The sequence below is a fragment of the Notolabrus celidotus genome, chromosome 8 (genome assembly GCF_009762535.1).
Source record: "Notolabrus celidotus isolate fNotCel1 chromosome 8, fNotCel1.pri, whole genome shotgun sequence".
NCBI lineage: Eukaryota > Metazoa > Chordata > Actinopteri > Labriformes > Labridae > Notolabrus > Notolabrus celidotus.
The window spans coordinates 20,689,905-20,709,271 of record NC_048279.1 but is presented as its reverse complement, the minus strand read 5'-3'; the positions used below and the strand labels follow the sequence as shown (position 1 = coordinate 20,709,271).

Here is a 19,367-nt window from a genome sequence, read left to right as displayed (position 1 = left end):
ACTCTTGATAGTGTTACCTACTACATTGCAGTAGTATGGAAGACAGGTCGGCTTGTTCAGAACAACATGAACCCCATTTTTTCACTCACTGGGCAAATGCTTTCTCCTCTTAGTGACCAGCAAGTGTCGCTGTCCATGGTGCTGAAATCTATTCTATGATGTTATGTATTTTAGAGGCAGTTTTCATCTGTCTGTCATGCTGCTGTTATAAGTCACTTTGCTCAATAGCTCTCACAAAATATTTGTAGATCTTGGTGCTGAACTCTCAATATTCAGATTTCTTTTTTATATGAACAACCTCTACTTTTTGCACATCCCTCCTTTATGAATAAAGTTGCCTCAGAAAAAAGTCGGCTAACAAATGTTCATAAAACAGGTCAGTTATTCTTGGTTTCATATTTCTTGAAATGTTTATTGGTGCTCCATTGTAATTTTATAGTTAGTTTTTTCCCTTACTTATTTAAATAATGTGGCTCCTGTCCATTACATGGGGTGGGTGTATTTGGTAAAAGACTATCATTTAGTAGCAAACTGGATCATGTCTGAAAAGCAACTATTAAAATATGCTATTTGTTCCTATTGTTGAAGTTGTAGAAAAATACAGTGTTTGTTGTCTTTTCACATTACATCAAAGCGTACTGTGCCCTTTGATAGAGGTTTGATTTCTCTCCACAAGTTGACAGAATCCTCACAGTCACAGTACATTCAGTGAGAGAATATCCCTTTTTGATATCCTGAAATCTGAATTCAAAGCAGTCACATGATGGTGCTTCCACAGACATGATAAGAAGAATTCCGTGTTGTTTGCTGATAAACAGAAAGCATGCAAAATGTATTTAAATATACACAGAAACGCAACCCTCCATGTCCCTGTTATACCCGACAAATACTCATGGTGTCAGTGTGTACTAGCAAACGAGAGGGCACGGTCATTCTCCTCCCTTCTATCTCAACGGTAGTAAAGACTGGCTCTGCTTTTGTACTGCAGTTGACAAAACCGCTTCATGGATGGATGTTTAGGATTCTTGTTTTCTTTATGATTGCCGGACAGAATCATTGTTGATATATTTTGTCCATTGGTTCAGCTTTGAATGTGGATTATTTTTCTGGCAGTAACAATGGGATACAGCAGATTCACTCTGCGTTACGGCCTATCTGTTATTTTCCTCGCCCTCCACCCCGTCCTTGGAGACGTGAGCTACTCTATTCCGGAGGAGATGAAACGTGGATCTGTGATTGGAAATATCGCGAAGGATCTGGGACTTGAATCGGGAAGACTGTCTGCTCGCAAGGCCCGCATTGATACCGAGGATAACAGTGTTACTTACTGCGGTGTGAATCTCAACACCGGAGAACTGATCGTACAGGAAAGGATCGACAGAGAAGGTCTTTGTGCTAAAAGAGCATCATGTGTTCTGAAACAGGAACTCGTCCTGGAAAATCCTTTAGAGGTACACCGTATTAATATCCGCGTTCAAGATATCAACGACAATTCACCTCAATTTAAAGAGGAGTCTCTTAAGATTGAAATTCAAGAATCGGCAGTCAAGGGTGCGCGTTTTCTTCTAGGGGAGGCACACGATGCAGATGTTGGAGAAAATGCTGTTCAGGGCTACTCTCTTCAGCAGAATGATCATTTTAAATTAAACATTGACACGAAAGCAGGTGGGAGGAAGTACTGCGAGTTAGTGTTGGACAAAGAATTAGACAGAGAGGACAAAAAGGAGCTCCTGTTATTGCTTACTGCATTTGATGGAGGCTCTCCTCGAAGATCAGGCACTGTAGTCATACACGTCACTGTGCTGGATGCTAATGATAATGTACCAGTGTTCAGTCAGACCGTCTATAAGGCCAGTCTGCCTGAAAACTCTCCTCAGGACACATTGGTGATCACAGTGAGCGCAACTGATGCTGACGAAGGTTCAAATGGTGAAATAACATATGAATTTGATCATGTTTCAGATGAAAACAACAATGTTTTCACTTTACAACCTAAATCTGGAGAGGTAAGAGTTGCTGGAGTAGTTGATTATGAGAGGGAGCTGTCCTACGAAATGCAAATTAGCGCGAAAGATGGTCTTGGACTAGTTTCATATGCAACATTGATTGTTGAGATTACGGATATAAACGATAACGCCCCTGTTATTAATCTGAAATCACTGACCAATCCCGTACCTGAGAACGTGTCACCTGGTACAGAGGTGGGCATCATCAACGTGCAGGATAGAGACTCTGAGAGTAACAGACAGGTCCGCTGCTCCATTCAGCAAAATGTCCCTTTTAAGTTGGTTCCTTCTATTAAAAACTATTATTCTCTGGTGAGCACAGGACAGCTGGACCGTGAACTAGTGTCTGATTATAACATTACAATCACTGCCACTGACGAGGGCTCTCCACCTCTGTCCTCCTCTAAAAGTGTTCAGTTATCTGTAGCAGACATCAACGACAACCCACCTGTGTTTGAGGAACAGTCGTACAGCGCATATGTGAGTGAGAATAACAAACCTGGCTCCACTTTATGTTCCGTCAGTGCTCGAGACCCCGATTGGAGACAGAACGGTACAGTGATTTATTCCCTGTTAGGCGGTGAGGTGAACGGTGCCCCGGTGTCCTCGTATGTGTCAGTGAACGGAGACACGGGGGTGATCCACGCTGTGAGGTCGTTTGATTATGAACAGTTCAGGAGCTTCAAAGTGCACGTGATGGCCAGAGACAACGGGTCTCCTCCGCTCAGCAGCAACGTGACCGTGAGTGTGTTCATATCGGATGTGAATGACAACTCTCCTCAGATCCTGTACCCCGGGCCGGAGGGCAACTTGTTCATGACCGAGCTGGTCCCCAAAGCTGCACACGGAGGCTCTCTGGTGTCCAAAGTGATAGCGGTGGACGCGGACTCCGGACAGAACGCCTGGCTGTCGTATCAAATAGTGAAATCCACTGATCCTGGCCTTTTCACTATTGGTGTCCACAGCGGAGAGATCAGGACCCAGCGTGACATTTCTGAATCTGACAGCATGAAACAGAACCTTATTGTGTCAGTGAAAGATAACGGACAGCCCTCTCTGTCTGCCACCTGTTCCATGTATTTACTGATTTCTGATAACTTGGCTGAGGTGCCAGAACTGAAGGACATTTCTTATGATGAGAAGAACTCCAAACTGACCTCTTATCTGATCATCGCGCTGGTGTGTGTGTCTACGTTTTTCCTGACCTTCATCATCATCATCCTGGGTGTGAGGTTTTGTCGCAGGAGAAAGCCCAGACTGTTGTTTGACGGAGCAGTGGCCATCCCCAGTGCTTATCTCCCTCCTAATTACGCAGATGTTGACGGCACAGGAACTTTACGCAGCGCTTACAATTATGACGCCTACCTGACAACAGGGTCTCGAACCAGTGACTTTAAGTTTGTGTCATCTTACAATGACAACACACTTCCTGCTGACCAGACGCTGAGGAAAAGTCCATCAGACTTTGCTGAAGTGTTTGGAGACTGTGACGACTCTCCTGAGGTAGGAACATGTACCAATCACAGTTTAGCTTGTCGTGTCCTGTTCCTGGACAGGTAGAGAAAAATTCAAATGCAAAGTAAAGTTAACTCTGGTCAAGGAATTGGGAGAACTTGCTGTGTCTTATTTTGCCTTCAAGGGAAGCTTAATTTTCCCTGCATGGACTTCAAGATTAAAAATCTTATCCAGTTTTAGTTTCCCATAATTTGTATTAGTGGAATGTATTTGGACATAATAAATGTGATGTTAGTGTGCCTTGAAGTTTCAGGTTCTTTTATGGGTTCTGCATTTCAAACAAATCTGGTCACAACTTTCTTATTGTATAGTTTAGAAAAGCATTTGTCCTTGCTTCAAATTCTTCTTTGCTTCATTTGAAACCTTAGGTACTTTGTGTACAAAATATACTCATGTCTGTTGCCTTTTTAAGGAGTTACCAGACATGAAGTATTTAGCTTTGTTACAGCAAGTGTCTCACATGAGAACTTTTCCTAAATTCCAAGTGAAACATGATGAGATATTTAATATCATTTTTCTTTCTTCTTCATTGCTCCTTTATTGTTATATCTCCAGTTATCCGGACCTAACAGTAGTAGTAGCCTCAAGCTTTCAATTGTTTTAGTGAGTGTGAATGTTTATCTCGAGGCTTGTCTTTGTATTTATCTGCTTCTTCTGCATTGATTGACTTTTTCATTTGTTTTCTTGTGTTGAGCTGAATGTGCTCTTTTGATTCTATCCTTGGTGCTAAAATTGTCTTTTGCCTTTGATACATTATCATAGAACACAAATACCTCAGTCTTTGTTGTTGTTTGGTTTAGAGTACTTAAAAAGGTTTATTAAGTCTTAGATTAGCTTCTTTATTTGCAGAAATGATAATGGCTAAATGATATTGGCGGTCTTCATTCTTGCAGTAGTTAGGGACTGTGATGACATTCATGAGGAAGGAAATTTTCCTTAACATCATTGCACTTATTTTGCAGCAGTGATCTATCCTTTCTCGATCAAGTAACACAGCTATGCTGTAAGACAATAGTGGTCCTGAGTTTTCAATAAGTACTATAAGTTATTTGGTTGAATCAAATTAAGCTTTAAAGCTCCTTCAAGTTGTATTGTGTTGATGTTTAAACTTGCCTTCCCCCCCTCAAACATATGAGGTCTTGTGTATTTAAACATGTTATATACTAAGGTTTTCCTTTTCCTTTAAGTGTATTGTTAAATGATCCTTTCCCTAAGTTTGAAGGAACATTGATTATAGCTACTGGCCTCTAATCCATTGATTGTTTTTTGTATGGGTTTACAAGACATGGAGTAACTTTTTCATCACAGCTCAACTTCTTATCCCCTTTATTCCATCTCCAAGAAACATAGAGACACCAACAGTTATGACCACTCTTGATAGTGTTATCTACTACATTACATTAGTATGGAAGACAGGTCGGCTTGTTCAGAACAACATGAACACCATGGTTTCCCTTACTTGGGATATGCTTTCTCTTAGTGACCAGCAAGTGTCGCTGTCCATGGTGCTGAAATCTATTCTATGATGTTATGTATTTTAGAGGCAGTTTTCATCTGTCTCTCATGCTACAGTTATAAGTCACTTTGCTCAATCGCTCTCACAAAATATTTGTAGATCTTGGTGCTGAACTATAAATATTCATATTCACTTTGTATATTAAATTCCTCTTCTTTTTGCACCTCCATCCTTTATAAATAAAGTGGCCTCAGAAAATGTGTTGGCTGACAAATGTTCTTAAAACAGCTCAGTTGTTCTTGGTTTCATATTTCCAGATCGGTTTGTTGGTGCTCTATTGTAATTTTATAGTTAGTTTTTCATTTTAATTAGTTAAATTAATGATGCTCCTGTCCATCACATGAAGTGAGTATATTTGTTTAAAGAGTATCATTGAACAGTAGCAAACATACTGCATCATGTCTGAAAAGCAAATATTAAATAAAATATCTGTTCCTAAGGTTGAAGTTGTAGAAAAATACAGTATTTTTTGTCTTTTCGCGTTACATCAAAGCGTACTAAGCCGTTTGTTAGAGATTTGATTTCTCTCCACAAGTTGACAGAATCCTGATTGTCACCAAAATACATGTGTATCTTGATGCTGCGCATTCAGTCTGAGAATATCCCTTTTAGATAGCCTGAAATCTGAATTCAAAGCAGTCACATGTTGGTGCTTCCACAGACACGGTATGAAAATTCCGTGTTGTTTGCTGATAAATAAAATGCTAGAAATATACACAGAAACGCAACCCTCCATGTCCCTGTTATACCTGACAAATACTCATGGTGTCAGTGTGTACTAGCAAACGAGAGGGCACGGTCATTCTCCTCCCTTCTGCCTCAACGATAGTAAAGCCTGGCTCTGCTTTTGTACTACAGTTGACAGAAACCGTTTCATGTACGGATGTTTAGGGTTCTTTTTCCTTTTGCTTGCTGGAAAGGATCGTTCTTGTTATACTTTGACCCCTGGTTCAGCTTTGTATGTGGATGATTTTTTCTGGCAGTAACGATGGAATACAGCAGATTCACTCTGCATTACGGCCTAGCTGTTATTTTCCTCGCCCTCCACCCCGTCTTTGGAGACGTGAGCTACTCCATCCCGGAGGAGATGAAACGTGGATCTGTGATTGGAAATATCGCGAAAGATCTGGGACTTGAATCGGGAAGACTGTCTGCTCGCAAGGCCCGCATTGATACCGAGGATAACAGTGTGACGTACTGCGGTGTGAATCTCAACACCGGAGAACTGATCGTGCAGGAAAGGATCGACAGGGAAGGTCTTTGTGCTAAAAGAGCATCATGTGTCCTGAAACATGAACTCGTCCTGGAGTATCCTTTAGAGGTACACCGTATTAATATCCGCGTTCAAGATATCAACGACAATTCACCTCAATTTAGAGAAGAATCAATTAAATTTGAAATCCGTGAATCGACGGAGAGGAGGACACGTTTTCCCCTTGACGAGGCACACGATGGAGACATCGGAGAAAATGCTGTGCAGGGCTATTCTCTTCAGCAGAATGATCATTTTAAATTAAATGTAAACACGAAAGGAGGTGGACGGAAATATGGTGAATTAGTGTTGGACAAAAAATTGGACAGAGAGGACAAACAAGAGCTCCTGTTATTGCTTACTGCATTTGATGGAGGCTCTCCTCGAAGATCAGGCACTGTAGTCATACACGTCACTGTGCTGGATGCTAATGATAATGTACCAGTGTTCAGTCAGACCGTCTATAAGGCCAGTCTGCCTGAAAACTCTCCTCTAGACACATTGGTGATCACAGTGAGTGCAACTGATGCAGACGACGGTTTGAATGGAGAAATAACTTATGTATTTGATCATGTTTCAGATGAAACCCAAGTTTTTTCTCTGGACTCTAAAACCGGAGAGATCAGAGTTATTGGATCTATTGATTATGAAAAAGAGTCATCATATGAAATGCAGATCAGCGCCAAAGATGGACTTGGATTGGCATCATATGCCACTCTAATAATTGATGTTTTAGACATCAACGACAACGCCCCAGTGGTATACCTAAAATCACTGTCCAATCCCATACCTGAGAACGTGTCACCTGGTACAGAGGTGGGCATCATTAACGTGCAGGACAGAGACTCTGAGAGTAACAGACAGGTCCGCTGCTCCATTCAGCAAAATGTCCCTTTTAAGTTGGTTCCTTCTATTAAAAACTATTATTCTCTGGTGAGCACAGGACAGCTGGACCGTGAACTAGTGTCTAATTACAACATCACAATCACTGCCACTGACGAGGGCTCTCCACCTCTGTCCTCCTCTAAAAGTGTTCAGTTATCTGTAGCAGACATCAACGACAACCCACCTGTGTTTGAGGAACAGTCGTACAGCGCATATGTGAGTGAGAATAACAAACCTGGCTCCACGCTATGTTCCGTTAGTGCTCGAGACCCCGACTGGAGACAGAACGGTACAGTGATTTATTCTCTGTTAGGCGGTGAGGTGAACGGTGCCCCGGTGTCCTCGTATGTGTCAGTGAACGGAGACACGGGGGTGATCCACGCTGTGAGGTCGTTTGATTATGAACAGTTCAGGAGCTTCAAAGTGCACGTGATGGCCAGAGACAACGGCTCTCCTCCGCTCAGCAGCAACGTGACCGTGAGTGTGTTCATATCGGATGTGAATGACAACTCTCCTCAGATCCTGTACCCCGGGCCGGAAGGCAACTCGTTCATGACCGAGCTGGTCCCCAAAGCTGCACACGGAGGCTCTCTGGTGTCCAAAGTGATAGCGGTGGACGCCGACTCCGGACAGAACGCCTGGCTGTCGTATCAAATAGTGAAATCCACTGATCCGGGCCTTTTCACTATTGGTGTCCACAGCGGAGAGATCAGGACCCAGCGGGACATTTCTGAATCTGACAGCATGAAACAGAACCTCATTGTGTCAGTGAAAGATAACGGACAGCCCTCTCTGTCTGCCACCTGTTCCATGTATTTACTGATTTCTGATAACTTGGCTGAGGTGCCAGAACTGAAGGACATTTCTTATGATGAGAAGAACTCCAAACTGACCTCTTATCTGATCATAGCGCTGGTGTGTGTGTCTACGTTTTTCCTGACCTTCATCATCATCATCCTGGGTGTGAGGTTTTGTCGCAGAAGAAAGCCCAGGCTGTTGTTTGACGGAGCAGTGGCCATCCCCAGTGCTTATCTCCCTCCTAATTACGCAGATGTTGACGGCACAGGAACTTTACGCAGTGCCTACAATTATGACGCCTACCTGACAACAGGGTCTCGAACCAGCGACTTTAAGTTTGTGTCATCTTACAATGACAACACACTGCCTGCTGACCAGACTCTGAGGAAAAGTCCATCAGACTTTGCTGAAGTGTTTGGAGACTGCGATGACTCTCCTGAGGTAGGAACATGTGCCAAATACATTAAGGTCTCTTTTTGTTGTGTCATGGAAAGGTATAAACGATACATCACAGGCAATATACTTTATAATATTCAAGAGATTGGAAGAGCTTGTTGTCTTTCTTGATTTGCCAATGAAATCTAAAATACCCCTGAACTTTGGGCAGAATTTGATTATTGAATTGTCTTTATTAGCGTATATCTATTGCAGAGTTTGGGAAGACACCTACGAGAATTGTTGCATTTTGTTTTGATTTACAATGTGTCCACATACATCACTTACATTTGGGTATGTCTGTCGAAGCATGAGGTATATCTGAACTTATTTTCCAACCATCTTCATTCTTATTTCCTTACCGCTCTTTATATCGTCACGTCTATTGTTGAAGGCTTTTGTGGTATAGATTTTTCATCCGTTTCACGGAAGTATTCAAGACAAATTTCCCAGTTTGTCTTTGTGCTTATCGTTTTGCTCTGCACTGAGTGTTTCTTTGGGTCTTGAATAGTCATCTCTAAGTTTGTATGTCTCTGTCCTTGGTGCTGAGGCGTTTGGGTTCTCAGGGATAAAGTAGAATTTGTATTATCTATAATCAAGAGTATGAATAACCTGTGTATAGGTGTTTCATATTTTGTAATTTGCTCTCTAATGTAACACTTAAGGGGACACAAGCATATCAAGATTACAAAATGAAACATGTTAGTTTTAACATGTATGCTGCAGTTTTTCTCTTGGTCTTTCAATTGTGAAGTTAAATCAAACTTGTCTCTGTGGCAGTTCAGGTATAAGTTTAACTTGTAGCACAATGCACTGACGGTTTCTTTAATTACCTTAATTTGGTTCTTAATTTCTTTATTTGTATGTGGTCACTTCAAGGAACTAATTTTAATCGATTTTTTTGAAGAATCCTGCTGCAATGCATTGTTATTTTCTCTCACATTCTTAAAGAAGCACCATTTTTACTGTTATACTCAATGTAATCACAGTCTAGTTTACTTACTATTAGCATTTGATAACGCTATAACTGCTGCTTATGTCCAGGGTTCAGTAGTCATAGTTATCTTACTCCTGTCTAAGTCAGTTTTAAGTGTTTGATACTTTGTCAATCCAAATATGGTCACTGGTATCAGGGATCAGGGCTTTTGCCTGTCATTCTCTGCCATCCCCCTTATAGTAGTTTAAGTATTTATCTCGGATTCCTGTGGTCTATATTATTAACACATCTGTGATGATTGCTCAGTAAATATGAGATTAGATGTTGTGATTACTGTCAAAGATAAACTCGCCCCTTTTGACGTTTACTTAAATGCCAATTTGATTTCCTGGTTTGTGAGTTCAGTACACATTTTTGTCATTTAGGTTGGATTTTGTAGTAAGGCCTGAGTTTTCATTTTTGTATAAAAATTGTGCACATTTTTAGCGGTTGTGAGTACAGCAACTAAATCAGTGCTCGTTTGACATGCTCAAGTTTTTGTGTATTGTTGTTAATCATTACAGTGGAATGATATGTTTGTGAGAGAGTATTTCATGACGCTGAAAACATCCCTAAGACCTTTTGAATGATTAGTTTCTTATTCCTGCTACTTCATCTTCATTTGGGAGGATTTCTCCCAGGTTGTTGCTTGATCTAATTTTACAGACATAATGTGATGAATCATTCCAAGCAGTTAGTATGGATGTCCTTTTTTTTATTTTCGAAGTAACATTGATCATGAGGGTTTTTGGCAAAAAATTAAAGTTCACTGTTAAGTTTAGTTTTAAGAGAAGATGAAATATGTTCCTTTCCTAAGTAAAAGGTAGTGCTTGAAACTAGATGACCTGGTGATATTATACTGTTGGTTTTAAAGGAGCTTTTTGTGCTTGATCCTCCAAACATGTGACAGTCCTTTTCGTTACATGAATTTTCCCTGAAAGGACAATACTCTCTCTGCTGTTGTTATAATGTTGATCATATGTGTGCAGTTCGTTCAGACTTCATGCCGTTGCAGTATGCAGTCTCAAGAGGAGACTCACGATGTCGCTGTGCACCATCTATAGTACGTGGTGTGTCGACATCCACCCCAGTGTTGCCAGCGTATAATGGTACTGAGGCGCTGTTGTTGACCATCGACTGAGACACTGGCTTGGTTTTTAGTGTTCTTTTTCAGGCCGGTTTGGGTCGTTCATTCTTTGGCTCTAATCCTGAACTCTGACTTGGATTGTTTTACTGTTTTGTTTCCTTGTCGTGATGGCTTTCTTGGGACTTGCATTACAAAGCTGTGCCGTCGGTTTGTTGCTCGTGTCTTTGCATGCCACCAATGGAGATATTAGCTTTTCTTTTCCGGAGGAGATGAAACGCGGATCTGTGATTGGGAACCTCGCCAAGGATTTGGGTCTTGAAACGAGCAGATTATCCGCTCGAAAGGCCCGCATTGACACCGAAGAGAGCGACAAACGTTACTGTGACATCAACCTCCGTAACGGGGATCTGATTCTTGCCGAGAGGATCGACAGAGAGGGCCTTTGTGGAGACAAAGCATCCTGCGTTTTGAAACAGGAACTCATGTTAGAGAATCCGTTAGAACTGCATCGAATTAGTCTGCATGTCCAGGATATAAACGATAACTCTCCTCAGTTTAATAAAGAATTGATCCAAATAGATATAAGAGAGTCGGCTGATAAGGGAGCTCGTTTTCCAATAGAAGAAGCTCATGATGCAGATGTAGGCAAATATGCAGTTCAGACGTACAGCATCCAGAAGAATGATAATTTTATTCTGGGCGTTGGAACAAATTCTGTGGAACTTGTTCTTAATCAAGAGCTTGACCGTGAAAAACTAAAAGAAATGAATCTACTTCTTACAGCTCTGGATGGAGGCTCTCCTCAAAGGTCTGGTACTGTAGTTATTCACGTCACTGTACTGGATGCTAATGATAATGTACCAGTGTTTAGTCAGGCCGTTTATAAAGCCAGTGTGCCTGAAAACTCTCCACTGGGTACTGTTATTCTGACAGTGAGTGCCACTGATGCAGATGAGGGATTAAATGGAGATGTTACATACGAATTTGGACACATTTCAGAAGATATGAAGTCAATATTTACCATAGATCGTAAAACAGGTGAAATTAAATTGACAACAGCAGTTGATTTTGAAACTGCATCCTCGTTTGAACTGCGTGTGACAGCAAAAGATGGCTTGGGATTGACCTCATATGCCAAAGTCATAATAGATGTGACTGACATAAACGACAACGCCCCAGTGATATATCTGAAATCACTGACCAATCCCATACCTGAGAACGTGTCACCTGGTACAGAGGTGGGCATCATTAACGTGCAGGACAGAGACTCTGAGAGTAACAGACAGGTCCGCTGCTCCATTCAGCAAAATGTCCCTTTTAAGTTGGTTCCTTCTATTAAAAACTATTATTCTCTGGTGAGCACAGGACAGCTGGACCGTGAACTAGTGTCTGATTACAACATCACAATCACTGCCACTGACGAGGGCTCTCCACCTCTGTCCTCCTCTAAAAGTGTTCAGTTATCTGTAGCAGACATCAACGACAACCCACCTGTGTTTGAGGAACAGTCGTACAGCGCATATGTGAGTGAGAATAACAAACCTGGCTCCACGTTATGTTCCGTTAGTGCTCGAGACCCCGACTGGAGACAGAACGGTACAGTAATTTATTCTCTGTTAGGCGGTGAGGTGAACGGTGCCCCGGTGTCCTCATATGTGTCCGTGAACGGAGACACGGGGGTGATCCACGCTGTGAGGTCGTTTGATTATGAACAGTTCAGGAGCTTCAAAGTGCACGTGATGGCCAGAGACAACGGCTCTCCTCCGCTCAGCAGCAACGTGACCGTGAGTGTGTTCATATCGGATGTGAATGACAACTCTCCTCAGATCCTGTACCCCGGGCCAGAGGGCAACTCGTTCATGACCGAGCTGGTCCCCAAAGCTGCACACGGAGGCTCTCTGGTGTCCAAAGTGATAGCGGTGGACGCGGACTCCGGACAGAACGCCTGGCTGTCGTATCACATAGTGAAATCCACTGATCCGGGCCTTTTCACTATCGGTGTCCACAGCGGAGAGATCAGGACCCAGCGTGACATTTCTGAATCTGACAGCATGAAACAGAACCTTATTGTGTCAGTGAAAGATAACGGACAGCCCTCTCTGTCTGCCACCTGTTCCATGTATTTACTGATTTCTGATAACTTGGCTGAGGTGCCAGAACTGAAGGACATTTCTTATGATGAGAAGAACTCCAAACTGACCTCTTATCTGATCATCACGCTGGTGTGTGTGTCTACGTTTTTCCTGACCTTCATCATCATCATCCTGGGTGTGAGGTTTTGTCGCAGGAGAAAGCCCAGACTGTTGTTTGACGGAGCAGTGTCCATTCCCAGCGCTTATCTCCCGCCTAATTACGCGGATGTTGACGGCACAGGAACTTTACGCAGCGCTTACAATTATGACGCCTACCTGACAACAGGGTCTCGAACCAGTGACTTTAAGTTTGTGTCATCTTACAATGACAACACACTGCCTGCTGACCAGACTCTGAGGAAAAGTCCATCAGACTTTGCTGAAGTGTTTGGAGACTGTGATGACTCTCCTGAGGTAAGAGCGGCAAACGTGTATTTTTGTTCGAGCTTATAAACGCCCCCCGTCTATTTAAGGTTATCGTTTGGCAATGTGAAATTGATTTTGTTTCGGTGTTTCTTGTTTAGAATTTTTTATTACTTTAAAGTTGCTTGTACTTTGGTACGTCATAGGTCATCTTATTTTGCTGAAAGAACATCATATGAAAATGGAATAGACATACATTTCATGAAGTGTTATGCTATCGCCTTGATTTCATTTTTCTCCTACTCTCTTGACTCATGTTTCAGTTACTTAACCTTGATGTGGTATTTATTCCTCCCCTTCTTTCAGACATGAAAGTCAATTGAAATATGCCCCTTAACATGTCAAATCCTCAGTTGTTAACGATTTCCCTTCATTTTTGTAATTTTTCCTAAAGACATAATCTTTAAATATGTACCTCTTGGTCATGTATCTTGTTGTTCTGAGAAGGATTGTTCAGAGAGTTCATACATGTGCACTAGTATCCTTGTTGTGATGGGGCTTTTGACTGTCCTCATGATTTCATGTGCATGTAAATCTACTAATTAGATATATGTAGAAGCCCTTGTGCAGGTTTTGATTAAACATTGAATCAACTTGGAGCATTCAGTTCCAAGATTTTTGTGGCATGTAAACCCTTTATTCAGGTTTCTTAACATTGTCCTTTTTGTACTTTGCACGATGGCTTTCTTTCTGAGAGAAGAATATACTTCTTATTACAGATGATCATATTTACAGTAATGATCTTGTAAACAGCGATGTGAATACCCAGATAACAAGTTTTCAATGTAAAGATTATAATCCTGAATAAAATAAAAAACTCAGATCAGAACTAGTATTCTGATGAGCAAAAAACACATTCAAATACTCATTGTTTATCTAATGTATAATAAGTCACATTTGGAAAAGATAATGGTCAGGTGTTTTTGAGGTCCGGCATCATCTTTCCCTACAATACATGCACTGTTTCTAAAAGTACATGCAGTTAGATTTGAATGATCCTCAGTTCAAATATAACCAATCTTAGATGCCCATTGATACATTTCTTGCCTGACTGTCATAATTATCCCCCATAAAAGACCACCCACATCCCATACCTTTATGCTCCTGCTTGACCTTATCCACACCTGTCTGCATTATCTTTTGGATTTCATAGAAAATATTGGCTGTTTTTTAAACTTTTAAAATGATATATATGTATAGGAGCCTGGTGTGCAACATTTGAATGTTTTTCAGAAAAAAATGAGTTGAGTTCTGGCTCAAATAATCTGATCTGTTTCTGCAGTCAACTATTTATTTCTAGTATCAATGTTTGAATGAAATGGCAGTAAGACGTTCTTATTAGGTTGGAATAAGTCTTTGCATCATTTATACAGTTACTTGGTCATTTATTTAACTAGGTACAACGATTTTTGCATTTGTCAGTAAATCATAAGGATATTTTCGTTTAAGAAAGCTGTATACAATAAAACACCAATGTGAATTTTCAAAGAATGAAGCATTTTTTAGGAACAGATCCAATTTCAAAGTCGTGGTGATATTTTAGAGGAGATCTTTCATGTTTGATCCCCTAACACGTCTCAACACCTTTCCATAGAATATTTTCCCCAATTAAATAACTTTATGCTTTGCAAATCTTTTTCCATATTTATAGTTTGTTATGGGCCTGCTGCAAGTTAAAGTATGTAATTTCCCAAAGAGACTCACGGTGTCGCTGTGCACCAGCTGTGGTAGATGTGTGTCAACATCCACCCACTATTACCGACGCCTAACGAGACTCAGTGTTCTGCAGTTGGTCGTCCAGAGAGACACATAATCTGTATTTTATCGTATTGTATTGGAGTAAGTCTTTTTTGGCTTCGTGACGTGGGCATTTTAGATAAAACAATTTGTGTTTCGGATTGAATTCGTGATGGCTTTCTTGGGACTTGCATTACAAAGCTGCGCTGTCGGTTTGCTGCTCGTGTCTTTGCATGTCACCAATGGAGATATTAGCTTTTCTTTTCCGGAGGAGATGAAACGCGGATCTGTGATTGGGAACCTCGCAAAGGATTTGGGTCTTGAAACGAGCAGCCTGTCCGCTCGGAAGGCCCGCATTGACACTGAAGAGAGCGACAAACGTTACTGTGACATCAACCTCCGTAACGGGGATCTGATTCTTGCCGAGAGGATCGACAGAGAGGGCCTTTGTGGAGACAAAGCATCCTGCGTTTTGAAACAGGAACTCATGTTAGAGAATCCGTTAGAACTGCATCGAATTAGTCTGCATGTCCAGGATATAAATGATAACTCTCCTCAGTTTAATAATGAATTGATACAAATAGATATAAGTGAAAACACCGTTAAAGGTGCTCGTTTTCCAATAGAAGAAGCTCATGATGCAGATGTAGGCAAATATGCAGTTCAGACGTACAGCCTCCAGAAGAATGATCATTTTATTCTGGGCGTTGGAACAAATTCTGTGGAACTTGTTCTTAATCAAGAGCTTGACCGTGAAAAACTAAAAGAAATGAATCTACTTCTTACAGCTCTGGATGGAGGCTCTCCTCAAAGGTCTGGTACTGTAGTTATTCACGTCACTGTGCTGGATGCTAATGATAATGTACCAGTGTTTAGTCAGGCCGTTTATAAAGCCAGTGTGCCTGAAAACTCTCCACTGGGTACTGTTATTCTGACAGTGAGTGCCACTGATGCAGATGAGGGATTAAATGGAGATGTTACTTATGGTTTTGGTCACATTTCAGAAGATATGAAGTCAATATTTACCATAGATCGTAAAACAGGTGAAATTAAATTGACAACAGCAGTTGATTTTGAAACTGCATCCTCGTTTGAACTGCGTGTGACAGCAAAAGATGGCTTGGGATTGACCTCATATGCCAAAGTCATAATAGATGTGACTGACATAAACGACAACGCCCCAGTGATATATCTGAAATCACTGACTAATCCCATACCTGAGAACGTGTCACCTGGTACAGAGGTGGGCATCATCAACGTGCAGGACAGAGACTCTGAGAGAAACAGACAGGTCCGCTGCTCCATTCAGCAAAATGTCCCTTTTAAGTTGGTTCCTTCTATTAAAAACTATTATTCTCTGGTGAGCACAGGACACCTGGACCGTGAACTAGTGTCTGATTACAACATTACAATCACTGCCACTGACGAAGGCTCTCCACCTCTGTCCTCCTCTAAAAGTGTTCAGTTATCTGTAGCAGACATCAACGACAACCCACCTGTGTTTGAGGAGCAGTCGTACAGCGCATATGTGAGTGAGAATAACAAACCTGGCTCCACGTTATGTTCCGTTAGTGCGCGAGACCCCGATTGGAGACAGAACGGTACAGTGATTTATTCTCTGTTAGGCGGTGAGGTGAACGGTGCCCCGGTGTCCTCGTACGTGTCGGTGAACGGAGACACGGGGGTGATCCACGCTGTCAGGTCGTTTGACTATGAACAGTTCAGGAGCTTCAAAGTGCACGTGATGGCCAGAGACAACGGCTCTCCTCCACTCAGCAGCAACGTGACCGTGAGTGTGTTCATATCGGATGTGAATGACAACTCTCCTCAGATCCTGTACCCCGGGCCGGAGGGCAACTTGTTCATGACCGAGCTGGTCCCCAAAGCTGCACACGGAGGCTCTCTGGTGTCCAAAGTGATAGCGGTGGACGCGGACTCCGGACAGAACGCCTGGCTGTCGTACCAAATAGTGAAATCCACTGATCCGGGACTTTTCACTATTGGTGCCCACAGCGGAGAGATCAGGACCCAGCGGGACATTTCTGAATCTGACAGCATGAAACAGAACCTCATTGTGTCAGTGAAAGATAACGGACAGCCCTCTCTGTCTGCCACCTTTTCCGTGTATTTACTGATTTCTGATAACTTGGCTGAGGTGCCAGAACTGAAGGACATTTCTTATGATGAGAAGAACTCCAAACTGACCTCTTATCTGATCATTGCGCTGGTGTGTGTGTCTACGTTTTTCCTGACCTTCATCATCATCATCCTGGGTGTGAGGTTTTGTCGCAGGAGAAAGCCCAGACTGTTGTTTGATGGAGCAGTGGCCATCCCCAGTGCTTATCTCCCTCCTAATTACGCAGATGTTGACGGCACAGGAACTTTACGCAGCGCTTACAATTATGACGCCTACCTGACAACAGGTTCTCGAACCAGTGACTTTAAGTTTGTGTCATCTTACAATGACAACACACTGCCTGCTGACCAGACTCTGAGGAAAAGTCCATCAGACTTTGCTGAAGTGTTTGGAGACTGCGATGACTCTCCTGAGGTAGGAACTCGTTCCAAATAGTTTATTATATTGTGTCTGGTTCATTGACAGGTAGAGAAAAATCCAATTGCAAACTAGAGTTAACTCTAGGAATTGCAAGAACTTGTTGTGTAGTTTCCTGCCCTCAGAGAAAGTGTAATCTTCCTTGGATTTGAATTTCCAATGTGTTGTCCAGTTAAAGTTCTTTGTTTTCAGTATGAGAGACTGCACCTGAACATGAAATAATGATGGTAGCTGTCCTTGAGATTTCATGTTATTTAATTCGGTTTCCTGAGTTTGGATGCATTCTCATTCCAGTGGTTTCTCCTTCAGTAGCTTGGTTTGTATGTACTTTAAATTAGAATATATCATTTAGCCATGATGCAAGCAGTATCAACTGTATGATAACTTTTTAGAATTGCTATGAAATCTAAAGGATATACAACATATATACACACAAATAATTTATTATCAGTTGTCGTTGTACATGTTTTCCAGTCATAAGACATTCATCTTTGATGCAGTGATTGTCTCATATATGTGAGCAAAGTTTTGCATTTCCGTTGAAACTTGAAGAGATTTTTTAAATATCTTGTCCTGTTACTTCTTCACTGCTCCCCAACTGTTATGTCCTCAGGTTTCCTAACCCCTAACTTGTAGGGAGCCCATGCTTTCACGCTTTCGTCGGTTTCAATTTTGAAATCAGTCTTTGCCTTTGTAGTTATTTAGCATGCTGTTGTTTCTTGTGTGCAGCTTAATCATTTATTTTTGGTCTCTGTCCTTGGTGCTGAACCTCTCCTTTGCCCTGTGGATGCAGTTTTCTAGAACACAAAGCAGCAGTCTCTTTGTTTTGTCTGTTTAATAAGTAAGAACTTTGTGCTATTTAAGATTGTCACTTTTATTATCTGCAGAAATAATACAATGGTGTCACCCATACAGCACATCTCAATGTCCTCACTTGATGCGGTATGCTCATAAAAATACATAAGCTTGTGTTATGTCTTTCTCTGGAATCACTAAGTATTTTGTGTATCTTCATGTTATTTTATTCTTACTCTTCCCTCCCTAATGTTTTGTCTTTCCTTTGCTTTTGATTTGGGGTCAGTTTTACCATTAATAACAAGACAACCCTTTAGTACATGCAGTTTTCCCTGTTTGTCTTTGTATTTATCTGTTTTCTCTGCAGTGGTGTGTGTGCTTTTGTGTCTTGGGCACTCTTGGGCTTACAGTTTTGATGCCTACCTGACAACAAGGTCTTAAACCAGTGACTTTAAGTGTGTGTCATCGTTTAATGACGACACACTGTCTGCTGAACAGACTAAGGGTTATTTCAACAGACTTTACTTATGCCTGTGGGGACTGTAGTAATTCAGGAATCTATTCCGTAACAGTAAACCTTTTGTTCACATCCTAAAGAAGCGTTTCTTGTGGTTATTCAGATTTTCTCATCAGGACTTCTGTGTCGTTTTTTTGGCAACAATTAAACGTATATTCAATTAATATTCTTTTCTGTCTGAATTGAAGGTGGTTTCTGAAGAACTTTTTTTCAGCTTTACCTCTTTCCATTTTTGGTAATCTGTTTATACTTTAAACCTTTACATTCAAACATAGCAGCCCTTTTGTTTGTTCCGTTTTCTATTCAAGATTTGCTCAGTGATGCAAACCAAATAGAACTACCTTTTCACAGCACGTTAACTTTTTATCCCCTGGAACCCATCTGCAAGAAACATAAAGACAACAAACTGTCATGAACGCTCTCGATACTTTTGTCTGGTGTATTAATATGGTCCACTCCTAGTCATGTTCATCATAGTGTCAACCCCATTTTCTCCCTGGGCAAATGCTTTCTCTTTTTAATGTCCAGTGAGTTTCGCTGTCCTTGGTGTCCTTTTGATGTTGTGATGTATCTTAGTGGCAGTTTACCTTTGTCTGTTTTGCATCTGTTACTCACTATGCTCATTAGCTTTCACAAAAATGTCGTACCTTGGTGGTGGGCACCTTTAAAACTTTGATTCCTTATAAGGATAAATTACTTATCTTTTTTCGTATACCCGCCACCCCCTTTTTTTTTTCTA

General features: G+C 41.4%; 1 protein-coding gene across 1 annotated transcript; it reads left to right on the top strand.

Annotated features, from left to right (window-relative positions):
- Window positions 1-963: 963 nt before the first annotated feature.
- LOC117817620 (protocadherin Fat 3-like) lies at window positions 964-17,342 on the top strand. The gene is made up of 4 exons (XM_034690374.1): window positions 964-3,519; window positions 6,021-8,466; window positions 10,625-13,052; window positions 14,902-17,342. The coding sequence occupies exons 1-4, from the start codon at window positions 1,092-1,094 to the stop codon at window positions 17,332-17,334; spliced, it is 9,735 nt and encodes a 3,244-aa protein (XP_034546265.1). The 5' UTR covers window positions 964-1,091; the 3' UTR covers window positions 17,335-17,342.
- Window positions 17,343-19,367: the final 2,025 nt, after the last annotated feature.